We start from the raw sequence: 16,908 nt of genomic DNA on the forward strand, positions 1-16,908 counted from the left end.
AAATGAACTGTTGCAGGGGTTGATTCCAGGAGACCTTCCTACTGGGGCCAATCCTGGCTCCTCAACTGGGTTGATGGGGAGAGGCACGCGTCACAGGTGAGGGTGCGGCGGAGCAGCCCAAAGGCATCCCAGGTGAGATGAGGACTGAGCCTCCAGACACCCTGCCCTGCGGATCTTCCCATCACACTTGCCGTAATCCTGGGTGGGTGAGAAATGGCCAACAGGACCCTTCACTCAGCAACTGAGGCCACAGGTTACACAAGAGAGTGTGAAAGAGCAGGGGCTGCCCTCATTTCTCTGCTTCCAGTGTCCTCCGCATGCACCCCCAGGAAGGTTCTGCAGGAATTAAGGGTGAAGGAAAAAGGATGATGGAGAATGAAGGTGGTGTAGATGGATGCAGGATGCAGGATAAAGGCAAGCAATTGGGCACCTGGCCCTGAAGCCTCCTGCCAGGGCCCAGGACACGTCGGAAAAGGAAGTGGGAGGAGGGAGCGGTGTGGGCAGGTTCAGTGGGGGCTCCAGCATTTCCAAAGAGGAGGGTATGAAGTGGGATAGAGGGCACGGGGAGCTTGTCTAGAAGATGCATTTGCCTGGCAAACACGGTTTTAACAAAGACTGTATGTTCTGGAGATGCTGGTCTTTGAGAGTCAGCTGGAAGGGATAAAGCAGCGATGGGGACTGAGTCCATGCCTGATTGGATGGATGGATGGATGGATGCGATGGATGGATGGAGTGAGTGAGTGAGTGGTTAAGGGAACCTTAGACTTCCCCAGGTCGGAGCAGCGCGCCCGGCAGCGGTCACTGCGAGCCCAGCTAGCGGGAGGGGGGCGCAGGCGCGCAGGGCGCCAAGGCCCTCCCTTGGGGGGGCGGGGGCGGGGCGGGCTGGGGGTGGGGTTAGAGAAAAGGACCCAACGCGATCCAAACTTCCGGTGCCTGCGGAGAACCGAGCGGCTGTGGTACAGATAGAGGCTGCACAGAGAGTGGCTGCACGGCCGGAGGCTGCAGGGCGGACGCGCGGCCGGGCGCAGCCATGGTGAAGATCAGCTTCCAGCCCGCGGTGGCCGGTATCAAGGGCGACAAGGCCGACAAGGCTTCGGCCTCGGCCTCGGCCTCGGCCCCGGCGCCCGCCCCAGCCGCTGAGATCCTGCTGACGCCGTCTCGGGTGAGAGGAACGGGGGGTCGAAGCGCGCCTTGCCGGCCCCGGCGACTACCCGAGGCGCATCGGGACCCCGGAGTCTCGAGCGGAGCGGGGGTGGGATTCCGGAATGGGTCTTCCATCCCAGAATGGGCAGGGGCCTTGGGTCCTGGCCCTCTGCGGCAGCCGAAAGCATAAGTCTGAAGAATGGGAGGGGCTCCGAGTCGATGGTCCCAGGTGAGGAAGCGCTCAAGGTCTCTTCCAAAAGTGGACCGAGCCCTAGGCGCCTGGCCCCAGAATAGGGGAGGGAGCTGGTCCGGAGAGGTTCGAGGAATGTCGGTGGGGGTATGTGTGTCTGGTTCCAATCATGGAGGAGGGGCCGCGGCGGGTCGAGTCCCCAGGTGGGGGATGGGAGGAGGGTTGGACATTGTTTCCCCAAAGTAGGGCGGTGGGTTGTGATTGGTGGGGAATGGGGAGAGGGGCTCTGGTGCCAACGAAGGGGGCGGGACTATTGATTGCGTCCCAAACGGGGGACTGCTGGGGCCAAGGGATGTGCTGTTGGTCTGCACCTGAATTGGTGGACCAGAAAGTGATGATACATGAAATGGAGATAAACCAGAATCCGCCTGGCCGCACGTCCGGGGTTCGAGATTCGGGGTTACGAGGCTGGGTGCCCTGATCCCACCGCCCCCCCTGCCGCCTGGGCCTTCCTGCCCTCTTCCTTCCTCTCCCGGCTCCCTCGCGCACTGGGCTACCCCCTCCACTCCGCGGTGCCCTGGTGCCCTCTAGCACCCAGGCTGCGCTTTGTGGAGGCGGGCCTCGGTGCACCCCGCCCCCTCCAGCGGCCTCCCCTCCTCCCCTTTCCCTCCGGCCTGGGGGAGAGGAGGCATTTCCGCCGTGGAAAACTGTCTGAGCTGCGTGGAGTCCGACCGGGGGAGGGCCCAGAGGGGGCAGGACGCGTGGCGGGCAAGGAGGGGAGGGAGAGAGAGCTGGTCCAGCCTGGCTCTATAGTGTCTCGGCAGAGGTGTCTACGCTGCTTCCACGCGACCGTCGCTCCTGGCGTTCTTGGGGCGCACCAAGCTCCCGTTTCCCCCCCCCCCATAGGAAGTCTTCCTCAGCGCCAAGGCCCCTCCCCAAGTTGATGGCTCAAACTAAACCCTGCTGGGGGGGGGTATGGGAGGGTGGGTGCTTCAGGATGACCTGTGCCCTGGAAGAGAGGACACAGGAGAGGGTCCTCAGAGGTGGGTGTTATAGCCAGAGCAAAGATACCTAAATGAGGAATTCCAGGAAGAGCCTTGGCACGCTCCCCTGCCCTGGTGTGGTCGCTGCAGCATCAGTGACCCCCGGGGCTGGGTTTCCAGGGGGTGGGGTGCTCTGCAGCCGCCACCAGAGCAGCTCCATCTTCTTCTGATGCTTAGTTGGGGGTGGGGACACTTCATATTTGAAACACTTCATATTTGAAGGCATGGCCTGCAGCTTTAAAAGTTTGCAGGGGGCCCTTTAAACCTCCTTCCTCCCTTCCACTTAGCCCCTGGAGGGTGCAGGGCTGGGGGCCCAAGGCAGCACACCCACTCCTGTCTTCTCCCAGCTGCTACTCCCAGGGCCAGGCACCCAGCTGAGGCCTGGAAAACTGGACCCTGCCTCCAAAAGCTATAGGATTCGGGCAGGAGGGAGGACCAGCCAGACAGTGGAAGGATGGATTTCAAACCCAGCAGAAGGTCTGCCAAATCTCACAGGAGTGCCACATCCTCCGGCAGCAGCCTGCTGACGGGTGTCAGGCGGGATGGCAGATGCCAGCGTCGCCTTGGCGGTAACTGACATCCAGCTTCTGGCTCCAAGTCAAGCGTCCTCTCTTCCCCCTCATCCAGCGTGAAATGGAAATATCAACGTCTTCCCTGTGCTGTTTTCAATGGCTTCGAGCCTGCTGAGTGTGCCTCGCCCCCAGCCCTTGTTAGTTGGGTAGGGTCTCCTGGCTGTCTTAATTGGCAAGGGGGAGCGATGGGGCCCCTGGAGGAAGATGAAAATCCCAGCCCCTTTAGGACAGATCTGCTTATTAGTAAACTTTCACAGCTCACTGGCCCTCAGGGGATCAGGGGAGGCTTTGGGGTGTCGCATGTTGGCTCTGCCAGTCGCCTAGTGGAATCGGAGCCTTGGGAAGAGAGTGCACGTCTGTGAGCCTCTTGTGGCCTCTCCTGGCCAGTGGGTACGTTTCCCCCACATCCAGTGCCCCACGTAGAGCAAGGCCCCCCCATTCTTGCCTCCTACGTCGCCCAGTGAGCTCAGCAGACGCCCAGCATTCACAGCAGCCCAGGACCGCATCGGCCCGGGGCGAGCGGACTGGGAGCCCCAGGAGCTGCTTCAAGACAGGACATTTGGGTTTGTCCCGCGCTGACGGGCCTGCCGGAGGAAAGCGTATCAGAAGGTCTGTTTCGGCTCGGGGTGACCCTGGAACCCTCCTTGGTTACTGAACTGGACTCGAAAATAAGATTTAAAGCCCTGGAAGGACCACTCGATGAACAGATGAGTTCACGAGTGCCTTTCACCAGTGAGCCGCCCTCTAGCTGTCCTAATAAAATTTCAACCTGTGTGCAGGCCCCAGGGGCCAGGGTAGGGCGGCAGGAACACTCTCACATTGGGCCTCCCCCTGCTTCTGAGTGAAAACTGAAACAAGGAGGATTTTGTCCTCACATGTGCCGCTGGAAGGAACTGCCTCGGTGGCCAGGAAGGGATGGGTGTGAGGGTCCAGCTGCGCCTCCAGCTGCCCCCCCACCCATGTGGTGCTTGCCTCCCAGATGATGAGGGGCCTGCGCTGATGGGCAGCTGGCAGCAAGCCAGCCTGGAAGGTGGGCTGGACGGGGAGCACCCCCTCTTAGTACGCTCTGGCTGGATTCTTCCCCTTTGGAGGCCCGCTGGCCTGCCCTGGGCCTCTCAGCCCAGTTCCCCTCTCCCTACGATCTGCCTGTGTCTTTGCTCCCCCATGTGTGTGCACGCGAGCACACACACACACACACACACACACACACACACACACACAGCCAGGTGTGGGCATGTAGAGACTCGAACAGTCCGGGCTGGGGGCCTGCAAGGGGAGAGAACCGTGTTCAGTACAGTCATCTCAGCGCTGGAATTTTCTCCTTGGCTTTTGCTTTTGATTAATGGCCCCTGTGTCACCCCCTCCCCCGGCCGCATACCTGGGGATCAGATTTCACTTTCCTCGTCCTGGCCTCAGGTCCTGGGCAGGAGGGAGCTGAGTCTCCTGGAGCGGTTGGGGGAGGGTCCCCTGCCGGCCAGGAGGGTGGATCGCAGGGCTTGGCGTCCTCCTGCCCCAGTGCCCCATCCCCGCCAGCCCTGCGGCCTGGGCCAAGAGGACCTTGGTGAATGGGCAGTCCTGCCCTTTGCCCGCCTGCCCTGGGCCTTTCCTGAGGGGCTGTGGCGTTTGGACTTGTGCCGCAGTGGCTTTTCTGCTTTCTCTCTCATTTCCCTCTTCTCTGTTCTCCCCGCGGCCCATCCTTGCATGTTTCAAGGCTGTCAGCAGATTGCCACAGAGGATGAGTTTCTCTTACCATAAAAAAAAATGTTTATGGTAAGAGCAGGGAAGCGCAGCCCCTGCAGTGTCTCTGCGCTGTGTCTCCCCCAGGAGAGCCCTTCCAGCCGCAGCTCTGCTTCTCGTCCCCCCAGCCTTTGTTCTCTGGGGTCTCACCCTGACTGTCAGGTACAGAACAGAAGAGGGAATCTGCCTGGCCCAGCCAAGCAGAGCAGTGCAGAGGGCTGTCGGGAGTGTCCTCGGGGTCCATGCCCTTCCTCCTCACACGGCCTGCACCGTGGGCACCGGTGGGTCCCAGGGCAGGAGTGGGTTTCCCTGATGGCAAGTTCACGATGCCTTATCAGCATTTACCCAGCTGACGTCTGTACGTCTGAGCACAGCTCTGCGTGCTCCGTGGGCAGAGGCCCAGTCCCCCACCCCTGCTAGGCTTCTGTCTGTCTGTCTCTCTCTTTCTCTCTCCCTGGTGCCCTTGCCTTTGTGGCCTGCAGCCTGGGAAAGAAAGATGCTGGGGAGGGGGCACTGGCGCTGGGGAGGTGAGGCGAGACCCGCCCCCAGCCGTCTGCCCGGGCCTGCTGTGGCTGCGTTTCTGGCTCCCCTGCTAGCCGCCTCCGAGCAGCCTGCAACTGTAGTTACTCTGCTTGCGGTTCATTTTGACATCCTTACCGAGGGAAGGTAGCTGGGGAGCTCTGTCCATGAGCCCTGCGGGCCTTCTGAGTTAATGCTTAAGTTGGCTGGGTTCCCCCTGGCTCTTCTGGCCCTGGCTTTGCCTAATCATTTAAGGAGCTCCACTGCAGGCTCCGTGAAACAGGCAGGCCTAGGCCTGGGCGCCTTTCGGGTCCCTGGACATGTGGCCCACGTGCCCCACACGAGTGCATGGCGAGGCCTGTGGCTCAGGAAGCCCTGTTGCCATGGAAGCAGTATTCTTCTACTTTCTGGAAGCCCCCAGATGCGTGGCTGTGGGTAACTGCTCCGTGGAGGGGGGGCCTTCTCCTGGGGCTCCAGCATGACAGGTGAAGCAGCTGGGGGCTTCGGGAAGCAGGCCCCTCGGCCGTCATTCCTGTCATTCTGGGTGAGCTGCGCAGCCCGGATCCTAAGGGGTGAGGCCCCAGGTTCCAGCCCAGGCTGCTTACAGGCTCCCCAGAGGCCTCTGAGGGCTGCAGCTCGGGGCTGACCTTTCAAGCACTGCCAGCAAGGGCAGGATTCAGGGGCCTCCCGCCCACCTGGGGCTTTACGTCCCGGTCCCAGTGCCTCTGTCTCGAAGCCGGGACACCAGCAGCCTCTGGTCCTGCTTTCCCTTCCATCCCTCCTGCTCAGCCATGATGCTTCTGGGGGTTTGGCCTCTGCGTGTCAGGTAGGGAGGGGTGCAGGGCGTGAGCCATGGGTGTGCCCTAGAGGGGTCTGTAGGAGCAGGATAGGAAGCCGTTGTCCACAGCTCTAGGAAAGGGGAGGATCCCCAGCCTTCACAGGCACACCCACAGAGACGTGTGAGGACACAGGGTGGGATCCAGGGGTCCTGGCTGGAGACTGTCCTCAGCCACTTGCCTCATTTTCCTCTGGAGCCGCTCCCCACTCTCCGTCCTCCCTGACCACCTCCCCACCTGGGGCAGCCTGGCCCCCCTGCCCGGCCCCTCCCCCAGGCACATAGAAACACCTGACCCAGCCGGGAGCAGAAAGGAAGCTATAAAACTGGTAGGCCTCCCCTTGTCTGTGAACCTCAATTGTGGAGCTGGCCCTCGGGCTCTTGCTTTGTAGCCCATTGACTTTTTTTTGTTTTCTGGTTTTTTTAAAAGCGGTTCTCATAAGCTTGCTTTTGCTTTTCTGGTTTGCAGGAGCAAAGCATGGCCACTGTGCAGCCTCGACAGCTGGCTCGTGGTGGCCCTAAAAAAAAAAGAAGGAGAGCTTTAGCTGATAAAGATCTGCTATTTTTATCTACCACTTTATCCTTTACAAAGGGCTTTCAGGGTCTCTGTCTCCTTTAATCCCAACAAAACCCTGTCAGGAGGAGTGTGTTCACATTTCACAGGAGGACCTGCAGAGGGTTGGAGGGTCCGGAGGCTGGGGTGTTCCCCACGCATGGATCGCAGCCCCTGCTGGGGGCCTCTGGGTCCCTGCAGCCCCACTGGTCTCGCTAAATACAAATGTTGTGCCTCCAGGGCAGGATTCCCAGTGGGTGTGGCGCCTTTCTTCTGCATCACCCACCTTTCCTTAGGAGCCACTGAGGATGGCTGGAGCCCCTGGGTGGCTTGTTCCTGGAGACACTGGCAGAGCTTGGTCATCGGGTCGCCCCATCCTGGGCTGATCCTGGGAGCCCGTTGGAAAGTCAAAACGCTTGCAGTCCCCCACCCCCTCCCCCTGGCAGCTGTCCCTGGAGGCCCTGTGAGCAGTGGCCGCCCAAGTGTGCTAGTGACCCTGGTTATTGTCCCCAGGGAGCCCCAGCGTGCCGAGGAGGTGCCATCCAGGGGGGTGGTCTCACCAGGTGCTTCTCTGGTTTCGATCGCAGCATCCCTGCAGCAGGGCCAGGGTGGGGAGAGGCCCCAGGCCTGCAGATGGCCCAGCCTGTGAGGGGGTATGGGATGGGCCGGGTCACCTCTCCATCCTGTGTCTCCATCCCATGGTGCTGGAGGCTGGGGGCCACTGGCCTGGTGACACATGTGCCTCGTGATGGGGGGGTGTGTCTTTCGGGCATTTTCTACCCTTTTCCTGAGGAAAGGGGGTGGGGAGAGGGGAGCGCTCCAAGCAGGGAGGCATCACCCCCTCTGATGGGATGCCCCTCTACTCCCTGAGGCCCAGGTCCCACACCCCCATGTGCCCCAAGCACAGCAGGCCCTGCACCCCGCCCCTACCAGGCTGGGCCCCCTGTGTGCCCTGAGAATAAAGGCCTGTCTTGGCTAACTTGGACCTGCATCATGTCCCCACTGCCGACCTCCCGCTAAGCAGGATGAGGGAAGAGTGGAAGCAGGCACAGAGCGCTAAGCAGACGGTTAGCGGCAGGGCCGGAGTGAGAAGGCCCAGGCTCCCTTCCTGCCCCCCCACCTCTGCCACAGCTCCTTGAGGTTGGCAGGGGCACTGGCCTCTACCCTCGCCTGGCTGCATCCGGACACCGTGGAGGAGGGATTGAATGATGGATCCCAGAGGCAGAGCCGGGCCTGGGGCTCTTGCAACATCTCCAGGGTGAAGGAGGCCCGGGTTAGGGCAGGGGTGCCGGTGAGGAAGGGCACAAAGACGCGCGATGGCCGAGCTCACACAGCTGGGAAGAGCCCGAGTCACGAGAGATTCTCCGTCCAGCGCCCCAGGGGACGCAGGGCTGCTGAGCCTTACACACGCCCCGGGCCACTGGCCCAGACGTGTGTGGACCGGAGTTGGGTCCGCTTGGCTTGCTGCTTCTTGGCAGTCCTGCAGCTACTGTCCCGGACCTGAGCCTGGAGGAACCTCCTGCCCTGGCCTGCCTGCCGGCAGCCACGTTCCCCTCCTGGCAGAGGCTTCCGGAAGCCTCCAGACTTCACCCTGTGGGCCTGCTTCTGACAGCCTGCTCGACACCAGCGCCCGTGTGATGCCACCGCCGCCCCGGCAGGCTGGCCTTTCCCCGGGGTGGCCGGAGGGTGCGAGTTCCCGCGCCCAGACCCTGCGGGCCTCCCAGAGCCCTGTCCCCACTGGTCAGTGACCGTTTCCTGCCACAGCTTCCTTGGAAGAGCCCAGCAGGCTCCCCACCCCCGCTGTCCCCATCCCGGTCCCTCTGGGCACTCCAGCTTTCAGGTGGATCTTGTCACTTCCTACCTCCGAAGCCTTCCTTGGTCCCCACTGCCCAGGGCAGCGGCTCCCTGCCTGCCCAGTCACTCCAGTTCCTACAGGTTCCTAGGCCTGGCTCAGTCACCAAGGCCATATCTGTGCTCCCCCCCCTCTACATTTGAAAGAATCTACCGTGGTCACAACTGGTATAATGAAGGGGACTAATGGCGTGGGTGATTCAAAACACGCTTAGTCCCCGTGGGTCCAAGGTGGGGCTCCGTTTCTCTTTAGATGGGAACAGCTGGGGAGTCCTGGTAACGCTTTCCTTTCCTTCCAGAGACGATGCTCTGTGTGTCCTGAGCGTCGTCCTCCCCTCCCTTTGCTCCAAGGCTCCTTCCCAGCCAGCAGAGTGAGGTCTCACTTCCGGAAAGGGGTGGCAGGGATTCCCAGGGGTGCGGGGCCACCACGGGGCTGACCCTGCACTGCTGTCCACAGGAGGAGCGGCCCCCCTACCACCGCTACAAGAAGGGGAGCTCTGTGGGCGGCCTGTGCTACCTGTCGATGGGCATGGTCGTGCTGCTCATGGGCCTGGTGTTCGCCTCTGTCTACATCTACAGATACTTCTTCCTGGCTCAGGTGAGGTGGGGCGGAGGGAGGCGGGGCCTTGGAGAAAGAGTGGCGTTTTAGAGAGGGCAGGGCAGGGCGAGCGTCTGCCGTGGGTGTGGGCCGGCAGGATCTGGCCCTGTGAACGGGGGAGAGGAGGGGACAGCAGGAAGCCCTGGACACGCCCCCTAGGTGGGAGGGTGACCGGGCAAGCCCAGAAGACCTGCCTCCTTCTCCTCTCCGGTCTTGGTCCGGGAGACAGGACCGGGTCCCCGTCCTCTGACTGCCATGGGCTCCGGAGGCGTGTCCTTACCTAGCTCTTTGGTTGCATCTGAGGCTGACAGGGAGCTCTCCCAGGAGCACAGTCGGTGATGGGGGAGCCGGGATTGGAATCTGGGCTGTGAGGCCCGCAGCTCCTTCCCACAGCGTCACCCCAGGGCATTAGCACCAGAAACTCAGGTGCAGCAGACATTGGAACTCTGCGATCCCTTCAGAGCCTGGCCCCTGTGCCCATGGATCTCGCTCTAAGGACCTACATTCCACGCGTGGACATTTGGGCTATAAACCATGAAGGGTGGAGGGTGGCTTATAGACAGTCATCTCCACCTATGATCACACCCTGGTTATCTGCTCACACAACCAATCTGGGCACGAAGCTGGGCCAAAGAACTGGTCGTGGTCACAGCAACCTTGCGATCAGCCCAGGCCTGGGAAGGGAGGCAGGGCCACCAAGCTCTCAGAACTGAAGGTAGTTAAATGAAAGGTTGCTTAATAGAATAACCGTAAACATAACGAATGGGGAATCTCGGTGACAAAAAGGTTGGGAATTGCCAGTCATTTATGACCCAAGTGACCTCTTCCCACCCTCAAGCATTGGACTTTGACTTTGTTGTCATCCAGTTTTTCTACAGTGGAAATGACTAAAGAGTTTGCAGTCCATGTGACCTTACCCTTGACACCTCAGCTCCCCTCCGTCCACGGCCTGCTTCCCCACCTGTTCCTGGTTGTCACTTTCTGGGGCCTTTTCCTGTTGCGGCTGTGGCCCTGCCCTGGACCTCCCCTCTGATTCCAGCCCCCCCTCATGCCCTCTTGGGGTTCCTCACCCCACCCCAATTCCCAGGGAATAGGAGAACCTCAGAGCAGCCTCTGCGTCTACACCCTGGGACAGTATGATTCCTGTGTGATGATTCATCCTCCCGGGACAGCTTACACTAAAACAGACAAAGGGGTGTCTGCCCATCGTGGGCCGGACCTGGAGGAGGCCCTGGAGAAGTAGGAGGGGCCCGCGGTCCAGCGGTCAGTCACGTAGCCTCGCTCACGCCAGGCTGCCTCCCTTCCCTTACTGATGGAGTGATTAGGCGTGCCCCTCACATAGGGGACACCGTGTTTGTGTAGGTTTCTCGGGAAGCACAGGATCCAGGGAAGGTGGTGGGTCCTTGCTTGAGGTTGGACACGGTGCCACCAGAATCTGATAACGGCTGCCTCTCAGCTCCTGCCTCCTCCCTCCAAGGTCTGCAGGGCCCCGCAAAGGGGGCAAGAAGGGCGGGCGAGCACCCCCTGGTGGTGGCGGAGGGTGGCACCCTGCAGGGCCCAGCCTGTCCAACCCAGAGTCCCCCTGTTTGCCCCTGAGGACAACCCTCCGACCCTAGGCTCTTTCTCAGGTGTCTGTCCCCCTGCTGGTCTGCCCCATTTCACAGCCATAGACTCATGGACTCGGAGGCCAGAGGGGCCTGAGAGGTCACCTTGTTTTACAGATGGGGAAACTGAGGCCCAAAGAGGTCGTCCTCCTAGGAACTGGCAGACCCGGCTCACCCTCCCTGACTCCCCATGTTTCTTGGTTTCTCCATCTGTGAAGTGGGTGTCACAGACCCATCCTCCCTGCCTCCCCAGGCCTTCAGAGCTGGGAGTGGTTGGGCAGGCAGCAGTGGTCTCACGGAGGGCGCTGTGTGACCAGACTCTCTCCCTCCCTCTCTCCCCCCGCCTCCCTCCTTGCTCAGCTGGCCCGAGACAACTTCTTCCACTGCGGCGTCCTCTACGAGGACTCCCTGACCTCGCAGGCCCGCACCCGCATGGAGCTGGAGGAGGACGTAAAGATCTACCTCGAGGAGAACTACGAGCGCATCAACGTGCCGGTGCCCCAGTTTGGGGGCGGTGACCCTGCAGACATCATCCACGACTTCCAGCGGGTGAGGCCGGCCAGGGACCCGCGGGGGGTGGGGCGGCGAGGGGGCTGCCACGAGGAGGAACAGGTGTGAAAGGAGGACGCCCACGCCCCTTGTACAGACTTGGAGTACATACCGTGTAATATAAACCATGGAGTAGATATCTACGGTTTAGGTCAATCAGGGATTTAAAGAGGCCGCTTTTATCATATACGTCATGCGGTTATCACTGAATGTGAGCTAGTCACGGTTGATTTTCTCCTTGGCCACCTGCCAGCTGCGGACGCTGGCTGGAACGGGCGAGGCCAGTGTTCCTTTTTACTGAGCTGTTTCCGTGTTGACATCTTATCGAGATGCAGCACCCGGGGTTGGGAGGGGCATCTCTCACTGAGGGTCCAGGCTGTCCATAGGGGTGGTGGGACCTCCCAGCTTTGGTGAGATGCACAGGGGGGACGTTGCCCTGAAATTCAAACCTCGGCTGTATACCCCCAAGAAGAATCCTTGTCACAACCGAAGCATTTAATAGTGTTTTCATCTAGTGAGTGGAACCTTCCACAAACACAGGCTGGGAGAGGAGCGGGAGAAGGGGTCCCCGCCCCGGTGCTGAGGAATCTGGGTGCGTCATGGGTGCGGTGGGGTTCGTGCCTCATACAGCCCTCCGGGGCCAGTCCCTCACCTGCGGAGACTGACGCGGCCCCCTCTTCCTGTTCAGGGTCTCACTGCCTATCACGACATCTCCCTGGACAAGTGCTATGTCATTGAGCTCAACACCACCATCGTGCTGCCCCCTCGCAACTTCTGGGAGCTCCTCATGAATGTGAAGGTGAGCAGGGCCCCGGCAGCATCTTCTCTCCCTTGTCCTCCCTCCATGAGACAAGGGAAGGATGGGGGGCCTGGGCGTTGCTGTCAGCTGGACCCAGCACCCCAGGTTGGTGCCCCCACCTCCAGCTCCCTTCTCCCACATTCAGAGTCAACACCTCTCCTTTCTGCCCCCAACCAGCCTCCCACTTCTGCCTCCCTCACTTGGGAAGAACCCCAAGACCAGCTTCCTTAGTGTTCATGGCCATGCGCCACATCGCCCCATGTCAGCAGTGCAGGGAGGTGATGGGGGCCCTGCCCCCGAGGAGCGCTCTCCCTAGGGTGGGAGACCAGACTCGCACACACGTGACTCACGGCAGTGCAGGTGCAGAAAGTGCCTAGGCACGTCAGAAAGGCGAGCCATGCGGCCTGTGGATGAGGGGGTGGGCGTGTTGGATGGGCACTGCAGGCGCTGGGGGGGCTCGGCTCAAGCTAGCAGAAGGAGGGAGGCGAGCGCAATGGGCAGTCGGGGACCGAGAGCGGCGAGCCCTGGTACTGACCCAGTGCTGTGGCCACTCCCTTTGCAGAGGGGTACCTACCTCCCACAGACGTACATCATCCAGGAGGAGATGGTGGTCACGGAGCATGTCAGTGACAAGGAGGCCCTGGGCTCCTTCATCTACCACCTGTGCAGCGGGAAGGACACCTACCGGCTGCGGCGCAGGGCCACCCGGAGGCGTGAGTGGCAGACTCCACCCACCTTGGCCCCTGCCCTGAGCTCCAAACCATGGCCACCCTCTGGCAGTGCCTGGCAGCGTAGCTGGAGACCAGCTGTCAGAGCTCAGATTGTAGCAGCAGTAATAACAACTAATGAGCACGTACTACGTGCCAGGCACTGCTTCACACTCTTTTTTTTTTTTTGCGGGTACGCGGGCCTCTCACTGCTGTGGCCTCTCCCGCTGCGGAGCACAGGCTCCGGACGCACAGGCTCGGCGGCCATGGCTCACGGGCCCAGCCGCTCCACGGCATGTGGAATCTTCCCGGACCGGGGCACAAACCCGCGTCCCCTGCATCGGCAGGCGGACTCTCAACCACTGCGCCGCCAGGGAAGCCCCCTGCTTTACACTCTTTATGTCCTCCTAAGAGAGTGTAAGTTACCATCATCCTCATCCTTGTCATCATTATTCTTGCCGCCCCTTTTAAAGATGAGGAAATGTACAGAGAGGTTAAGAAGCACCTCTGAGGTCTCACAGCAAGAAGGTAGCGAGTTGGGAGGTCTGACTCCAGCTTTTGAGCTCATGCCGATGTACCGCGCTGTCTCTGCGTGAATCTGGGTTTCATTTCCTGGGCCTCCTCCTCCCCGGCCCGGGTCCTGAGGCCCTGCTCAGGCTCTGAGGCTGGTGGTCTTTGTGGCCCAGACAGTTCTAGGCCAGGACGCAGGCCTCACTGGGATTTCTCTGTTCTCTCCCAGGGATCAACAAGCGAGGGGCCAAGAACTGCAACGCCATCCGCCACTTCGAGAACACCTTCGTGGTCGAGACGCTCATCTGCGGGGTGGCGTGAAGCCCCGCCCCTCCCTCCAGGCCCCGCCCCTTCCCTCTTCCATTTTCTCTTCTGGCCGTTCTGGCCCTTCCCCTTGCTTAGCTTGTACTTTGGACGCCTTTCCATAGATGTGACGTGTCTTCCCGTTTCTCTCCAGCCCTGCCCGCCTCCCTGTACCAGAGCTGTGACCTCTCAAGGCCTCACCCTCTGCTGACCTCCTGAGTCTGGGGGATGGAGGGGGCACCCCAAGATGGTTTCTGTGACCACCATCTTGAGGTCAGGTCCCCGGGGGCCTGGCCCACAGCTGCACTGGCAGCCCAAGGGGGAGGACTGGAGGGAACGGCCAGGCATGCTGGGGCGCTGGCGAGGGGCGGGCTGGGGGCGGGGGGGTGGAGTGGGGTTCAGGAACGTCTGCACAGCTGAGAAAGGTCTGAGAGGCTTCTTCCCGTGCACAGCACACTTCCACCCCTGTCCCGGGCCTGAGCTGAGGCTGGAGGGAATGTACCCAGGGGTGGACCCGCCCAGAGCACAGGGGAAGGTGGCTGTCCTGGGGTTCTCCCCAGGACTCCTGTCAGTGCCTTCAGCCCACCAGTGGGAGCCTGGAGTTTGGGGGGGTGGGATGAATCCGTCAAGCACAATCTCCGGGTGGAACCAAAGAAGGAAGGAGCCAGGGCTGGGGGCCCTGGCCCCCCAGGAGCACAAGCGGGGTCCCCCGCAGCCACAGCCAGAGAAGGAACAGGGCAGAAGTGGGGAGATGTCTTCCTGTCAACGGGCAGCCCCGCGGGCTGAGCACGGAGCAGGGATGCACTGTGGGTCCTGCCGAGTGGGCGGGGCTCCCTGCTTTCTTCTGCTCGGGGGCGTTTGAGAGGAAAACCGGGGGAAGGGAGGGAGAGCCACCTGATACTTGTACACCCTGCCTCCTTGCTCTGAAATTCCATCCCCTTCTGCTTTGGGGGAACACAGCGTTATTTTCCGTTTCCTTCTCACTTTTGCATGTTTTTACTGATGATTCGATGTGCTAACCTTCTCAGCCCTGAGCCCTGAAGAGGAGGGCTCCGACGCCTCCAGTCAGACTTCGGTGCTCGCTGGAGATGAGACTCTTAAATGCCTTGTATATTTTCTCAATTAGATCTCTTTTCAGAAGTGTCTGTCGAACAATACACATCTTTGACTTGTGATTCCGGCTTGGGAAAGGCGGGTGGGGGGCGCGGGGAGGGGTGTCAGCTTGGCTTGGGAAAGGCGGGTGGGGAGCGCGGGGCGGGGTGTCGGCTTGGTGACGGGTGCCCTCCAACCCGTAGGCTGGTCAGGTGTCCCTGGGGGCGGGGGGGGGGGGCAGGTGGGCGTGGTGGGAGCGGAAGGAAGGAGAAGCTCGCTCACAGGGCTTGGCATCTGGCCCCTGGAGAGGTGGGCCTGCTCCGAGGTTCAGCCATGGAACGTAGGTGTCCCCTTCGTTCTGTCACTCCCCGCCAGGTAGATTCAGTTTACAGGCAAGGGAGGAGGAAAGGGACCGCAGATCATGCAACTTGCCCAAGGCCTGGCTGCTTTTAAGTGCCTCTAAACCACCGGTTCAGTTCTACACGGAAGATGACATCATTATTGCTTGTCCTTAAGCACAGGGACGGTGTCGCCACACTTTCTGGGCGATTAGTAACCATCTCGGTGGATCTGAGGTAGGATTTGACATGAGTCACAGGGTCACATGCTGCAGAGAAGGGTGTGGGAGCTGCCTGGAGCCTTAGCTGAGTGGACGACCTGGGTCCTGCCCTGGGGGCAAGGATGGGTGTCTACACCCTTGGCTCACAGACTAGGTAATCCTGCGAAGGACGTAGAAGATTCAAATGAGTGCAGACACGCCTTGTCCTCAGATGCAAATGCAATCTTGCAGAGATGTTGGGTTCTGTTACATTTCCCAATCTAAATGCGACGCAGTCACAATTAAAATGCCAACAGGGCTTATTCTTTAACGGACACATTCCGTTACTTGAGGAAAGTAAACATGGGGGATAGCCAGGTAAATCCTGAAAAGCCGGGGGGGGGGGGGTGGAGAGCAGTCTCCAAATATAAAACCTAGTAGAATTAAAGACTTTGGTGTAGCAAAGATCAATGAGACACAGTGGAGTGCCCAGAAGTTAAGTACAAGGAAATTCAGGTTAGTGGGGTACGTGTGGGTTCTTTTTATTGGAACAACTGGCTAGTCATTTTGACAAAAAAATTAACCTGGGTCCTGCTTCCCTGGAACAAAATTAATTCAAAGGTTTTAAGTATGAAATGAAATCTTAAAAAGTACTTGAGATGATTTAAAAGATCATCTTGAAGGAGGGTAGTCTTTTTAAGCATGACACCTACCGGTAATAATAACTGGGACTAATAAAAAATTAAAATTTTTGTGCAACAGAACATACCACAAAGTCAAAAGTTTTATAAGTGGCAAACTGGGGGAGATATTTTAGAAACACAGGACATAAAAGGGCTATTTTCCTTAATATGCTAAGTTCTTATAAATCGATATGAAAAAATGAATAACCCAATAGATAAAGGGGCAACGAATAGGAGCAGGCAGTTCACAGGGAAATACAAACGGATCGTTGCTCAAACGCGAACAGATGTTTAATCACAGTTGCATAGAAAATACAAATCAAAACTAGGGAGATACAATCTGATAAGTTGGGGTTTTTTCATATTTTATATTGTGAAGCACTTAATACGTACAGAATACCCTAAGTCACCAGCATGTAAGTTATGAAGTACGGTGACCCCACAGCCAACCCACGAAACAAGACTGCCAATATCACTGAATTCTTTGCGTGTCCCTCTCCCCTTGCTTCTGCAGAACAAACCACCCCAGAACTTAATTCTGCAGGATGGCTGAGTTCCACACTGACTGACGTTAGCCCTGGTGGGCTAGGGGCTGCCTCGTGCTTTGCACTCAGCTGGAGGCTTCGCTGGGCTGGGCCATCCAAAATGGCCCCTGCCGTCCAGGGTATGGCTACAAATGAGTGCCAATCAATACCCTGGCCTTCCTTACAGCTTGGCAACTGAGCTCCAAGTGAGGGGAAGGGTAAGCTGCCAGTCCTTTCAAAGCCTGGAATCTGAAGATCCAGAATATTACTTTAGTGCATTATTGGTCAAAGCAAGTCACCAAAGTAGCCCTGATTTAAGTGGAGGAGAAGTAGACCACCTCCCAATATGGGGAGAAGCATTCATGCTCAGGGGTGAAACGAACTGTTGGCTCCCATGTTCAGAGGCTCCCACATCATCCCAGCCTCTACTTGCCCCCCCCCCCGCCCCACTTCTATATCCTATGAGGGACATTAAAGATATATCTATTTTTAGATCCAAAGACGATCATGAAAATATACCAATTTTCCATCTATTAAGCCAATCTTTGTATATTAATG

The 16,908-nt window shown here is 59.3% G+C and overlaps 1 protein-coding gene across 1 annotated transcript; it reads left to right on the plus strand.

Annotated features, from left to right (window-relative positions):
* The first annotated feature begins 903 nt into the window (after positions 1–903).
* Positions 904–14,664, plus strand: ITM2C (integral membrane protein 2C). Its single transcript, XM_079924561.1, has 6 exons — positions 904–1,162; positions 8,901–9,041; positions 11,006–11,194; positions 11,883–11,993; positions 12,556–12,706; positions 13,440–14,664. The coding sequence occupies exons 1-6, from the start codon at positions 1,031–1,033 to the stop codon at positions 13,529–13,531; spliced, it is 816 nt and encodes a 271-aa protein (XP_079780687.1). The 5' UTR covers positions 904–1,030; the 3' UTR covers positions 13,532–14,664.
* Positions 14,665–16,908: the final 2,244 nt, after the last annotated feature.

Source organism: Stenella coeruleoalba (genome assembly GCF_951394435.1).
Source record: "Stenella coeruleoalba genome assembly, chromosome: 6".
NCBI classification, from domain to species: domain Eukaryota; kingdom Metazoa; phylum Chordata; class Mammalia; order Artiodactyla; family Delphinidae; genus Stenella; species Stenella coeruleoalba.